Source organism: Sus scrofa, chromosome 15 (assembly GCF_054392235.1).
Source record: "Sus scrofa isolate SSC_HxYL_T2T_F1_AM1 chromosome 15, Sscrofa_HxYL_maternal_Yorkshire_Landrace_v2.0, whole genome shotgun sequence".
Lineage (NCBI taxonomy): Eukaryota > Metazoa > Chordata > Mammalia > Artiodactyla > Suidae > Sus > Sus scrofa.
Window position 1 is genome coordinate 35980231 of NC_139397.1, and position 14862 is coordinate 35995092.

The following is a 14862-nucleotide window of genomic DNA, read 5'->3' on the forward strand; positions in this document are numbered from 1 at the left end:
AATTTATGTCAACAAATTTTAAATGAATAAATTCTAGAAAAAATTACCATATCTGACTTAAGAAACAGACAACATAAATTGTCCCATATTATTAAGGAAATGGAATCAGTGTTTTAAAATGAATTCACATTAGGCACAAGTAGTTTTTAAAAGTGGGTTCTACCAAACATTCAAAAACCTTAGAAATTAAAAAATGAAGGAAATTTCTTTAAGCTGATAGACTTTCATCAAAAGATTAAATAACATAATCTATAGTGAAACATTACTAATATTTCTTTTAAAAATCAGCATTGAGGAAAAGAATTTGAATAAGCAACAAATATGCACCAAACTAAAGATTACAGTTTTTAAAAATCACCACCTAAGAAAGAGGAAAGCAAGAAAAAAACAACTTGATAGAGAAAGGCATCTCTTGGAATATTGTTGTTAAAGGGAAAAGGGAATATTAGTGATAGAAATTACGAACTCTACAGAAAAAATGTAATTATCTGTTTCTTTTGGTGTAAACAATAGGTTGCTTCTTGGGGTCCTGGTTCTTAGGGAACTAGTGATAAGACTCCTTTAGAAATCAAGAGAGTTACCTAAACTTTCACCACCATTATGCATCTGTAGCCTGTAAAGTCCAATATACTTATAAAGAACTAAATATTGTTGACAATAGATTTATAAAATTATCATATTAATAAAACAGAAAGTAGAATAAAATTTCTCTAATAAATAAAGATACTTTCCCCTGAAAACAATGAGACAGAGAAATTCTATAAAACAAATCTCCAAAAACAATTAGCTATTATTAAATAAATATTTGTAGATATAAACTTATCAAATGAGAAATTCAAAACTTAGGAATGATCTTGTAATTGTAGAAAGAAAAGTTGTAAACCAAAGAGTAACAACTTTCAGCATGGAAATGAAAAAGATAATCCAAAGTAATAACATAAAGTGATTCAAAGATGAGCAAAGATAAATAGAGATTGCTTAAAATATGCTAATAGATATCAACAAGTGAAAGAAAAACAGCTGATAGAGAAGTTCCTTTGTGGTGCAGCAGTTTAAGGATCTGGAGTTTCCACTGCAGTGGCTCTGGTTACTGCACTGGTGTGGGTTTGATGCCTGGCCCAGGAACTTCCACATGCCATGGGTGTGTCCAAAAAAAAAAAAAAAAGCCAATAGAAAGAGATGAAATAAAGTAGAAAGGATCAGAGTTAAGACAGGAATATAACATCCACCTAATATGTAATTGGTGATTTCATAGAAAATAACCAAAACAGTGGAAGAGAGGTAACATTTAAAACCACCATCCATAAAAACAAAGATAAACAAATGGGACTTAATTAAACTGAAAAGTTTCTGCACAGCAAAGGAAATCCTAAACAAAATGAAAAGACAACCCACAGATGGGAGAAAATATTTGCAGATGAAGCAACTGACAAGGATTAATCTCCAAAATTTTAAACACCTCCTGCAGCTCAACACCAAAAAAACAAACAACCCCATCAAAAAATGAGAAGAAGATCTAAACAGACAATACTCCAAAGGAGACATACAGCTGGCCAAAAAACACATGAAAGAGAAATTAGAGAAATGCAAATTTATTAGGGAAATGCAAATCAAAACCACGATGAGTTACCACCCTTACACCCGCCAGAATGGCCATCATCAAAAAGTCTACAAACAATAAGTGCTGGAGAACATGTGGAGAAGAGGGAACCCTATTACCCTGTTGGTGGGAATGTAAATTGGTACAATCACTTTGGAAAACAGTATGGTGATTCCTCAGAAAATTAAAAACAGAATTACCATATGATCCAGCAATCCCACTCCTGGCATCTATCCAGAGAAAACCATCGCTTGAAAAGATACATGTACTCCAATGTTCATTGCAGCACTATAAACAATAGCCAAGACATGGAAACAATCTAAATGTCCATCAACAGAGGAGTGGATTAAGATGTGGTAGTTACACACAGTAGAATATTACTCAGCCATTGAAAGGAAAGAAATAACGGCTTTTGCATCAACATGGATGGACCTAGAAATTGTCATGCTAAGTGAAGTCAGTAAGACAGTGAGACACCAGCATCTTACGCTATCACTTACATGTGGAATCTAAAAAAAGGATGCAATGCAGAACAGATACTGACTCACAGACTTTGAATAACTTATGGTTTCCAAAGGAGACAGGTTGCAGGGTGAGGGGATGTGCTGGGGGTATGGGATGGAAATGCTATAAAATTGGGTGGTGATGATCATTGTAAATGTAATACAATTCATTGAGTAATTTTAAAAAATAGTAAAATAAAATTACAGTCAAAAATTAAATAAATAAAAATAAAACCATGATCCCAAAACAAACCAGAATAATGAAAATGTTCTAGAAAAAAAAGTATCTTTTTGGGGGGATGGAAAGTATATTATTCAGTTTATTTATAGAAAGATGACATATAAAGTTAAAAAAAAAACCTAGCACCAGATTTCAAAACGCTAAAAAGACTATAAAAGAATTATCTATTAAAAAACCCATTAAACATAATATTTGTAATAAATATGCAAAATATCAGAGTTTTAGAAAATTATCAGTCATACCAGTAAAAGTGCATTGACTTAACTTATGTACTAAAAATTTAAAAATATTTTTTAGATTGGCTAATGAAACAAAATCCAATTCAATCGTTTATGCGAAATGATTCAAAAAGACTATAATTCTTATACCAAACAAGAAGAGCTTTCATGCTCCAAAACATTAAGAAGACTAAAAGAAGATATTTTATAACATTCAAGGCCACAAACTGCAAGGAAGATATAATAGTCAAAATTGTGTGTATCTAGCCCCAGATAGGTAGCTACCTTCATAAAACAGAAATGCCAGAAACTACTGAATATGTGGAAGCCTTATTGTACCATTCATTCTCAGTCCACACTGAGTCAAGTGAACAAAAAATTAGGTAAGATGATAGATATAGCCTATATTTAGGTTAAAACACATAACAAATGAGCTATTATGTATCTCCTTCGAATGTCAGTGGAAAATTGACAAAAGATGAACAGGTCATCTTTTAAAGAATTAATAAGTTCCACAAATTAGAAATTATTTTTAAAAATACTATAATAACAAAATAATACACTTCAGGCCATCAAGTATATTCATTAGTCATTGTTTTAAAAGGATTAGTAAGTTCTACAAATTAGAAATTATTTAAAAAATACTATAATAAAAAATAATACACCTAGGAGTTCCTACTATGGTTCAGTGGGATCAGCAGCATCTCTGGAGTGTTGGGACATGGTTTTGATCCCCGGTCAGGTGCAGTGGATTGAGGATCCAGTGTGGATCACAACTGTGGCTTGAATCTGATCCCTAGCCTGGGTACTCCATATGCCGTGGGGTGGCCAAAAAAGAGAAAAAAAAGTAATCCACCTAGAAATCCATAGTACATTTTAAAAGGTTTTTCAACTAGGTATTTTTAAAGTAAATCTAATCAAACAATTTAGTGGAGAATTCAAGTCAAAATTCCACAGTTTATAAGTAATAATAAAAAAAAGAGTGGCAACAGCTTATATTAAAATAAGTTAGGATAAAAATCATAAACTAGCAAACTTATAAAAATGAAAATGGAAGAATGAAAGTTGAATGACTCTCCCACTCAGCTAGAAAAATATCAGCAAAATGCTGCATCAGAAAGGTGGAAACAATTAAATTTGAGGCAGAAATGAAATGGTTATAATGAAAAAGGTGGAACTTATAAGTGAAAACATAATGCTTATGCTTTGAAAACACACACACACGGGACACAAAGCACATGCTCATCCAAGCAAAGAAAAAAGAGAGGAAGCAAGCTAATACAAAATTAGAAATGGTTAGTGGGAAATAAACAAAGGACATGTTAATAAATCATTAGAGAGTATTTTGCAGAACTCTATGTCAATTAGTTTGAAAATTTCAGTGAAATGAAAAATTTCATGAAGAAAACACACTTAGTCAATACTGTCCCCAGAAGAGATGCAGAGCTTAAACTGATTAATGACATAGAAGATGCAGAATGTTATCAAAGAAATACACCAGAAATGAGCACCAGGCCCACATTATTTCATAAAAGAATCTTATTAGACTTTCAAAGGCAATGCCAATACCATTTTTAAATTGTTTGTAGCACAGATTTTCTTTGTAGTTGTTGCTTTTAATTTTGTTGTTTGCCTTTTTATAAAATTTAAATTCCTGGCTTAAAAATATATATGTACACACACGTGTGTGTGTGTGTGTGTGTGTGTGTATGAACTGGGGATAATTTACATATACCTCAGCCCTAAGCCAGTCTGTTGTCTTTCCCATCTAGGTCAGGAACAAACAAGAATGCCTATTTTCTCCACTATCATGTAATGTGGTTTTGAAGATATTAGTTAATGCTACTGAGACGAGAATAAATAACCAGCCATGAGATTTGGAAAAACATTTTGTGAGCTAGTAGGATAGATATTTAGCATAAAGAAATCAATAGCTTCCATGTATGCAAACAAAAACCACAAACATACACACAGGGTTAAACACAGCAGCATTATTTGAAATGTGCATCATCGGAGACTAGCTGAATAAATTGTGGTACCTCCACACAAGGGAGAACGAGATAAGAATGACTATGATCTGGAGTTCCTTCCAGTTAATAAGAATCTGACAGCAGCAACTCAGGTCACTGCTGGAGCACAGGCTTGATCCCTGGACAATACAGCAGGTTAAAGGATCCAGAGTCGCAACTGTAACATAGGTCACAGCTGCGGCTCAGATTCAGTCCCTGGCCTGGGAACTTCCATATGCCATGGGTGTGGCTGGGGAAAAAAAATGACATAGCAATAGACATAGAGCATACCCCACACAACTCTCTAATTTATAGATCTTTATATAATTAGGTTTAAATTTATATTTACGGTTTTACAATGGTAAATTTTAGTTATCACTCCCACAAAAAAGAGTAAGAACCTAGTGAAGAAAAGTTTCTGTTATGTGATGAGGATGAGATGACACTAAGATTTCTGTCAGTGTATATACATATATTTACAAAATATTTTTGACTATGCATATATTTTTAAATAAAAAGAATGAGGAGATCAAAGCTTCGACTGAAATACTAGGATAAGCTAATATACCTAAATGTAAATCAAACTGATATGAGTTTTAATTGATATTATGACTAAAAACAGATACACATACACACACACACACAAACACACACACACAGAACATATAGAAATCTGTCTATCACTTCTGTAAAGATCCAGAACTAATAACATTAAAGTAGCAGTGAGCACACCCAAGCCCAGAATTTTTGATTATGGATATGAAGGTAAGAAGTAAACTGATCTTAGAACATCTTACTGTGCAGAAAACAAGGAAGCGCTCTAAGACAAACAATCATTTCCAAAGAGAGGCTAGCTTGAAGGTGTTCCCACTAACAAAGTTTTGTCAATTTTATTGTCATAAAGAATGTACCAGAGTGGAACATATCACATAGTGGTATGAAGAGGAGGGAGAGAGAGAGGATGAACACATGTGAGGGAAAAGTAAGGGAAATTATTTTTTACAGAGGAATACCACCTAAGCAATTTAGGAAGGACGTTAGAGTTAGATAATCACTTTGAAAAGTTTAATGATTCCAGAAAAGGTCGTGAACGGATGCTACCTACCACCACTGAGTGGAAAGTTCATGGAGGAAAAGCTCCTTGCCTAATGTGCAAGTATCATCCTGCTTTTAATTACAAGGCTAAATGTACTTTTATAATGAATATACCTCACAGTTACCCTGTAACCAGCATTGTTAACAATGGGAAGACATGTAATGGTGTACTTCCTAAAAGGAAGCAGAAGTATCCAACATCACCTAGATAATATTCTTGCTGAAAATATTTATCCTAAATTATATCAATAAAAAATCAGATAAATCCAAAACGCTTGCTATTCAACAAGAATTTTTTTAGATTTCTTTTATGATTTTTAATTTTTTCCATTATAGTTGATTACAGTATTCTGTCAATTTCCACTGCACAGCAAAGTGACCCAGTCATGTGTATATGTGTGTATGTGTATACATTCTTATTCTCACACTCTCCTCCATAATGCTCTATCACAAGTGACTAGATATAGTTCCCTGTGCTATATAGCAGGATCTCATTGCTTATCCACTCCAAATGCAATAGTTTGCATATATTAACTCCAAACTCCAGGTCTATCCCACTCCCTCCCCCCTCCCCATTGTCAACCACAAGTCTGTTCTCCAAATCCAAGAACATATTAGATTCCAGATGCAAGAGAAATAATGTGGTATTTGTCTCTTTCTGCCTTACTTCACTTAGTATGAGAGGCTCTACTTCCATCCACGTTGCTGCAAATGGCATTATTTTGTTCTTTTTTATGGCTGAGTAGTATTCCATTGTGTATATATACCACATCTTCTTATTCCATTTTTCTGTCCATGGACATTTAGGTTTTTTACACGTCTTGGCTATTGTGAATAGTGCTGCAGTGAACATACTGGTACATGTATCTTTTTCAAGGAAAGTTTTGTCCAGATATATGCCCAAGAGTGGGATTGCTGGATCATATGGTAGTTTGTAGTTAGTTTTCTGGGTACCTCCATATTGTTTTCCATAGTGGTTGTACCAATTTACATTCCTACCAACAGTGTAGGAGGGTACTCTTTTCTCTACATCCTCACAGCTTTTGTCATTTTTTGTCTTGTTAATGATGGCCATTTTAACTGATGCGAGGTGGTACCTCATAGTAATTTTGATTTGCATTTCTCCAATAATTAGTGATGTTGAACATTTTTTAAGGTGCTTGTTGCCCATCTGTATATCTCCTTTGGAGAAATATCTATTCAGGTTTTTTGCCCATTTTTCAGTTAGGTTGTTGGTTTTTTTATTGTTAAATTGTATAAGTTGTTTGTATATTTAAGATATTAAGCCCTTGTCAGTTGCATTGTTTGAAATTATTTTCTCCCATTCTGTAGGGTTTTTTTTTTTAATGGTTTCCTTTGCTGTGCAAAGTTTGTCAGTTTGATTAGGTCCCACTGGTTTATTTTAGTTTTTATTTCTGTTGCCTTGGGAGACTGACCTAAGAAAACATTTGTATGGTTGATGGCAGAGAATGTTTTACCTATGTTTCTCTTCTAGGAGTTTTCTGTTGTCTTGTCTTACATTTAAGCTTTTAAGAGTCTTAAAAATGGTCAGTGTTGTAGAGATAAAAAAAAATAGGAAAACTTTTACTTTAAAAGAGACTAAGGGGTGACACCCCAATGCAATTATATATATAATTATAGATATGGAGTTATTTGGGTTACATAGGGAAAAGTGGAAATTGGAGTATACTATAATACTATATACTATATCTAGATGACATTATGTTTTATTCATAGATATGATATGCAAGTTTCTTTTTTTTCTTTTTCTTTTTTTTTATTTGTAGGGCCACACCTGCAGCATGTGGAAGTTCCCAGGCTAGGTGTCAAATCAGAGCTGTAGCTGCTGGCCTACACCACAGACACTGCAACACCAGATCCAAGCCATGTCTTAGACCTACACCACAGCTCATAGTAACTCCAGATCATTAACTCACTGAGCGAGGCCAGGGATTGAACCTGCATCCTCATGGATGCTAGTCAGATTTGTTTCCTCTTAGCAACCATGGGGACTCCCCGAAAGTTTCTCATATGAGAAAATACTCTTTTTTTTTTTTACCAGGATGAAAGAAGTGTTTATTTCCAGAAATGTCTTTCAGAGAAAATATTCTTAAAGAGATATGTAACAAAATTTATAGAACCGAAATAGTCTGATGTTTTCAATTTTCAAATAACTCCACAAACAAAAGAAGGGAGAGGGCAAACATTCAAAATGTTGACTTCAGTGAATCTAGGTAATGGTTGTATGGGTATGCATGTACTACTCATTAATCTTTCTGTAGGTTTGAATATTTTCTTTAAAAAAGAATGGGGAGATAACAATTTTATGCTCATTAATTTGACAAAAAATTAATAGTCTGATGAAACTAAATGTTGGTGAGGAAATGTAGAAAATGTGGAGCAACAGAACCTCATTGCTAATAGACTCTATTTTCTTATGGCCACACCTGAGACATATGGAAGTTCCTGGGGGCTAGGGGTTGAATCAGAGCAGCAGCTGTGACCTACGCGACAGCCACGGCCACCCCAGGTCCAAACTACATCAGCTTCAGGCAATGCCGGATCCTTAACTGAGCAAGGCCAGGGATAGAACCCACATCCTCAAGGAGACAACATCAGGTCTTTAACAAGCTGAGCCACAATGGGAACTCCAATAATAGACTCTAAATTGGCATCATTTCAGAAAATAATCTGTCCATATTGAGTTAGGTAGAAGACATAGCATTTGTCCAAGCAGTTCCAGTTATTAGTACTTGTCTCAGAAAATCCTGCCATGTTCACCTGAAAATATTAATAGAATCCTTAATAGACAACTTGTTTCTAAGGGAAAAATTTTACAATCACTCAAATGTCAAAAAAATGATTACTTTTGCAATATCCATACATATAATAAAATGCAACACAGCAATGAAAATAAACTATGACTACAAGCATCAACATGAATTAATCTCAGAAATAATGAAGTGAAAATAGCAAATTGTATAGTCACGCACATGCTGTAAATGTTAAAAGCATATAACACCCAGTATCTGTTTGGGATGAAATTTGCTGGAAATGTTTTATTTAAAACTGTCCAAACTGCATAGTTGCTGCTCATTTAGATGAGTGTTATCAAAGTCCTTTGTCTATACCAACTGCTCAGATGACTCCCAATGTCAGGATGGCAGGCATCCTCACCTAGAGATGCTTTCTGAATAGTTTCCCACAGCACAGGAATAAAGGCACCATCCTACCTGGGTCTGTGTTTATGTGAATGTGTATGCATTCTTGACATTAAAAACAATAAACTCAAGGTGAGCTGAGAATTAAAGAATTAAAAGTGGCAAAGGCATTGAGTACTTTCATGTTGACCAGGGAGATGCTGTTTAAACAAAAAAGAAAATCAATATTTTCTATTTCTTTGCAGAGTAAAAGTGAGCAAATTATCGTGCGGCATCTGACATCAGGAAACTGGGAAGTGATCAAGATTCTGGCATACGATGAATCAACGCAAAAAATGTGAGTGTTTTTAGTTCTCTAGTCAGGTTGGAAGTCAGTGTTGTGAAAGGCAATCTTTTCTGCCAGATTTTTGTGTTACTTACCATGGTCCTAGTCCAAATAGCCTGGTCATATAAAGAACAAACTTTCCTTTAAAGATTCTCCTTATACTTCACCCAGAGAGATACTTGCACAGACACACTTGGGCACATGTGCGCAGGCGCACACACACACACACACACACACACACACACACACACACACACACACACACACACATGCTCAGAGAGATTGAGAGAGAAAGAGTGTGGAAATTGCGAAAATATGTTAAGAAAAAAATGTTTCCCGAGTGGATCAAAGTCCTGTGGTTGAATGATAGAACAGCTTTTGCCTGTTGTCTGACAGTTTGAAAATTCAAGTGAAAAACTCAGTGCAGCAAAAATTGATGGGTGCCTGACGTTTGTATTGTTTTCTTTCATGGGCAGTTACTTTCTGAGCACCGAGTCATCTCCCAGAGGGAGGCAGCTGTACAGGTAAGAGGCTTGAGAGATTCTTTCTGCACAGGTTGATTCCTCAGTGGCCACCTCCACTGCACATAGATGGGATGCAAAAATCTGAAGCTTCATTTTCAATATGGTGAGGAGAGAGCCAGCTAGGCACAGCAAAAGCTCACATTCTTGGTCCAGTTCCTCAGTCCTCGACCTTTGTGAGCCTGAAGGGTTGGAGCTGGACTGGAGACCATCTTGCTGCTCCTTCTTTATTTTTTCCCTCACTTGTTTTTACAGCCTCAAAATGTCTTCTTCTTTTTTTTTTTTTTTTGGAAGTTGGCTTCTGTCAACTACCCATATCATGAGTATTTATATATTTTCCCCGTAGTCTTTTCTTCTGCAAAGCCTCATTTAAAATTTTCAGTGCAATAACATTGTACACATATCACTTTTTTCCTAAACAAAATAAAATACCATGTGAACACTTAGCCAAGTGGATTGAGTGGCAGTTTCTCCTTTTTCCTCCTATAGTGTGTGAAATCCATTAATATTGTGATTGAAGCCAGAAGCACTCCTTGCTTATTAAAATAAAGCCATGGAGGTGGAATATTTTCATCTGGCCAATTTTCCCAGATGGAAAGTTATATTCATAAAAAGAGGCTTAAGGTCATTCCTACTTAGTGTGACAATGTCTCCTCACTCAGAAAGCTTTCACCAGGACCTCATGAGAATAACTTTTATTTTTTTTTTCTCTGGCAGGCGACTTATTAATTCTAGACTTCATATACACTTTCTAATTTCCATTTTACAGATCCATTTTTTAAAGTGTCAAAACTGCCATGGCTTATTCTCAGTGGAAATTCATCATGTTTGAAGAAGTGTCACCACTGATTCTTACCAAGTAGCCTAGATTCTCCTTTGAGAGTCAAAACGTGTGTTTAAAGTACCCTAACTCTATTTCACCCACACACTCTTAAGTATGCATAAATTGCTTTCATCTGAAGGGAGCCTCTCCTTTTTATTACATGTCCCAAAATGTCATTTTCATAGTCTTTGTTTTTTTTCTCATAGAGTCTGGAACCCATGTTCTCAATTCTAATGACGAGCAGAGGAAGAACAGCTGTTTATTTAATTAACTAAATCTAATTTTGGTTTAGAGGTCTTAATTAATGTACTGGTCACTTTTTCTTTTTGGTTACCTGAAGCTTATCTTTCTTGAAACTTATACCATGGTTGATACTGATATTATGAATCATCATTTAGAGATGTGGAAATACTTGACCAATGTTTGATTTCTCTCATTTTGTAAAAACTCTTACAGAAAAAAATGACAGTGTCAGAAGATTAGACTTGGCTAAGTTCAGTTAATGGAATTGCCTCATCCACTCCTCCCTTATTAGCCTAAGTTGTGATTTGAATCACAAGGAGTCCTTAGATTTGTATGCCTGTCTTATGTCTCTAGTGACTGAGGCAGAACAGTAGAACGGTCAATATATCTATGACCTGTACTAGTGCAGCAGCCTGTGTTATAAAGAAAATATAGCACCAATAAATTTCCCTTTAAATGGCTCATCAAGTGCCAGTTGGCTTGACTGTAAGATAATGTTAGTGTTTAACCCAGAAAACTCAATCAATGTCTTGTCTGTGCCATAAAAATAATAATTGGTTGATTTAATTTATGGCATTAGATCAGAGCTGCTACCATACTCAGTGTTATAGTTTTGTCTCTAAATTTGCATTTTTTATTTTAGTAATTTCATAGTCTAAATAATGAGAAAATAGCAAAACCCTTTTTTAAGGAACTTGGATCTGAAAAGTTATATGGAAGAGTAGAGAGAGAAAATGTTTTAACTTCTAATTCTGTCACTCACTAAAACACTGGAACACATTCATAGTCTTACTGTGGGTGATGGTTATGCAACATTGTGACTGTAATAAATGACATTGAACTATATACTTGAAAAATGGTTAAAATGGTGAATGTTATTCTATATATATATATATATGTATATATATATACCAATTCAAAACAGAAAAAAAGGATATGATTTATCATAAATGTGAAAGTAATGTGTTTAAGTGCCTAGTGTATTTTAATATTGACTAGTAAAGGGAAATCTTGGATTAAAAAGAGCCCCAAATATTTCAAATGTGAAGCTATGATATTGTGCATGATACTAAACCGTTGGTTACCCTCAACTGCTTCTGGTCGTTCCTACACCTGCATCAGCACCACTGTTCCCATCCCCATGCCTATGGCAAATTGCACATCAAAATCAACATGACTATGATACATGTATAAACATATAGCCAAAATCACATTTCATTGCAAAGTGAAATTGAGAATATTTCACCCAGTCAAATTTTTAAAAATTTATCATTAACTGTGTTTTCACCTATCAGCATAGGTAATTTATGATTAGTATCTATTTATAAAATAAATGTGTCTGTACATGAAATGCAACTTTGGTAAATGCCTCAACCAACCCATCTGACCTTACAAACTGTCATTTGTAGAATAAAGATATGAGTGCTTTTCTTTTTATCTACATCCCTGATGTCGTAAAGTATGTATGATCATTAACATCACCTCTATTTGTCATACAGAAGTAGCTTTTCTTTAACAGAAATTTCAGCACAAGTGTTTAGTGGGAAAATATGGCACTAATACCCAAATCTAATGTTGAATTAGGAAATTATAAGCTTTTTATATGTGGGTGACTTGTGAAAACATTTACTAGTTCTTTCAACTAATATTTTTGCTGAAGATTTATGCCTATCTGTGGGTAGTTTAAGACTTTACGACAAAATATCTATAAAAATATAAATAAGAATAAGTTATATTGAACCCTGTGGAAGTCAGTTTCTTTATAAGTATATGTAAATACATATGTATTACATACATATAGGTATACATAATTTTAGTTTTATTACAGAGAAGAAAGATGTGCTATTTCTTAACATTAGTAATGGAAATTGACTGTGTTTGCAGTTATGGTAAGTCACAATTTACAAGAAAACAATGTAAGTAATTATATAGCTTCCTTGTTTATGTTATTAAGTACCTAGAATAGTAGCATTTCTAACTTTTTTTTTCTTTCCCCAGTGCTTCTACTGAAGGATTATTGAATCGTCAATGCATTTCTTGTAATTTTATGAAAGAACAATGTACATATTTTGGTGCCAGTTTTAGTCCCATGAATCAACATTTCTTATTGTTCTGTAAAGGTAATAGATCCTTTCTGATTTATTTTATTCATTTTATTTGATCAGTATCTGTTACTATCATTAGTAACATTTACCTTAGCTATGTGATTTGCTATTCTTAGTTTATCTAATTTTTTAAGAAGTTGTAAATTAGGAGTTTATTTAAATACAAATCGTACCCAATACTTTATTTAAAAGATGGAAATTGGGAGTAAGTCAGTATGGACACATGTATATGGTCAATAAGTGCTGTTTGACATGGACCTTTTAAAAAAGTGAATAAACATATTTACATCAGCAAAGTCATGCTAGAATAATAAACTAATTTACCTAGACTTTAGGAAAAGCAGTAGTTTTCTTATTAAAATAATGGCTTAGTTGTTAAATTTTTGATCATCAGAAATTTAATCCCATGGATCTAGTCCCCTTCAATTCTGAGAAATTATGTTTACCCCTGTTATTCCTTCTATCTGGTAAGAGTATCCTATAGTCTTACATAGTGGTATGATATCTCTAGGTTGTACTGATAGGAATCATTTTCCATTTAATGGGATACTGTGTTTTCCAGAGATGAAATGGGATATGTCCTCTTATACTGTGATGGATTGAGTGCTCCTGCTCCAGCTGGTACTTAAATAGTCCTGTTTTAAGACACCATGAGGAATAGACCAATACTTGCTCTTTTTAGTTACTTTCTCTCTTGACATCTGAAATAAAGTAATTAAAAGAGAGAAGTACTTGTTTGATGACACCAGAGGAACACCATTATACCCCTAGATAGAATTCCTTAGAGAACTGAAGTTTCAAGATACCATCTTAAGGTTACACCTGCATTAATCACTATATTCGAAAGGTTTAACAATTCCTGTTATATATTTTAATTAACATATAACTAGCTCCATTTTTTAGTTTGTCTCATTGTTGAAATATTTCTAATATGATGTGTTCTTTCTTTCTTGCCTGAGTGGTAAATAAAACTTAATCTTGGATGAGAGGATGAAGGGTCACAGGGTTGTGAATCAACTTTCTGAACATCAGTGACTTCTCTATAAAGGACTAGAGAAAAAGAGAGTAAAGTACATAAGACTGGGTAAAACCATAGAAATATAAAAGTGTAGGACATTTTGGAGAAGGGAGGATTTTAACAATAATCTTGCAAATATTTTCTTTCCCCATGTGTTCTTACTCTTCTGATTAAAATATCCATAGAAAGGAATAAAATCTATCAATCTGGTTTCTGTTTCCTTATGCTTTAACCATGAAATGCTTACGTTTGGAAAAAAGAATTCTGCCATGTAACCTTCCAGTTGTTACTTTGATGTCTTTCAAATGTTAATACCTACATTTCTAAAATCCAGGTCCTGGGGTTCCAGTGGTCAGTCTACATAGCACGGACAACCCCACAAGTAAGTGCACAAACATGGCAATGCAGAATAGTCAGGGTTGGCAGTGGTCTTTCGTATTATATTATTTACTCTGAGTGTCATATTCTATAGGACTATCTTCAGAGGAGTCCCTAGCATGGGGAAAGCTATGTAGCCACCACCAACTTGATCTTGTATGTATAAGAGAAACAGTAAAGCAAGTGGTTTGAGCTGTGTTACAACTGGAATTGGATCTTATATGCCTAAAATAGGGTATCTACTGTGTCACTTTCAATGAGGAATGATTGATGAAGCACAGTTAGGCACATTTCAGCCTACTGGTCCCTTAGTGCTCTGGTTCACTCCTTCTTGAGCCTCATACAGATTACTCCTCCAGAGCAACACATTTACTTTTGGAACATTTATGAAAAATATATGGTTTTATATATTTTCTATCTTATTTATTTCAGTTATTCAGGGTTAGTTTTATATATTCAGTTATTCTTTTATATAATTATTTGTCCAGCATTTACTGAATGAGAACTTAACTTCATCAGGCCGTATGACAGAGGCTGGTAAGATACAGTCCATGTATTTAAGGACTTTAAGATTAGAGTATATAAATAAAACCATGGTTGAGCTAATCTTAAAAATGAATTG

The 14862-nt window shown here is 34.1% G+C and overlaps 1 protein-coding gene across 13 annotated transcripts in view; it reads left to right on the plus strand.

Annotated features, from left to right (window-relative positions):
• The window catches only part of DPP10 (dipeptidyl peptidase like 10), a 1405335-nt gene that overhangs the window by 1340957 nt on the left and 49516 nt on the right, over positions 1-14862 (plus strand). For all 13 annotated transcript variants that reach the window (XM_085001430.1, XM_085001433.1, XM_085001436.1 and 10 more), the window contains 4 exons: positions 9073-9164; positions 9629-9676; positions 12738-12859; positions 14197-14244. In XM_085001430.1, the coding sequence (XP_084857556.1) occupies positions 9073-9164; positions 9629-9676; positions 12738-12859; positions 14197-14244 (310 nt within the window). The remainder of the gene's footprint in view (positions 1-9072; positions 9165-9628; positions 9677-12737; positions 12860-14196; positions 14245-14862) is intronic.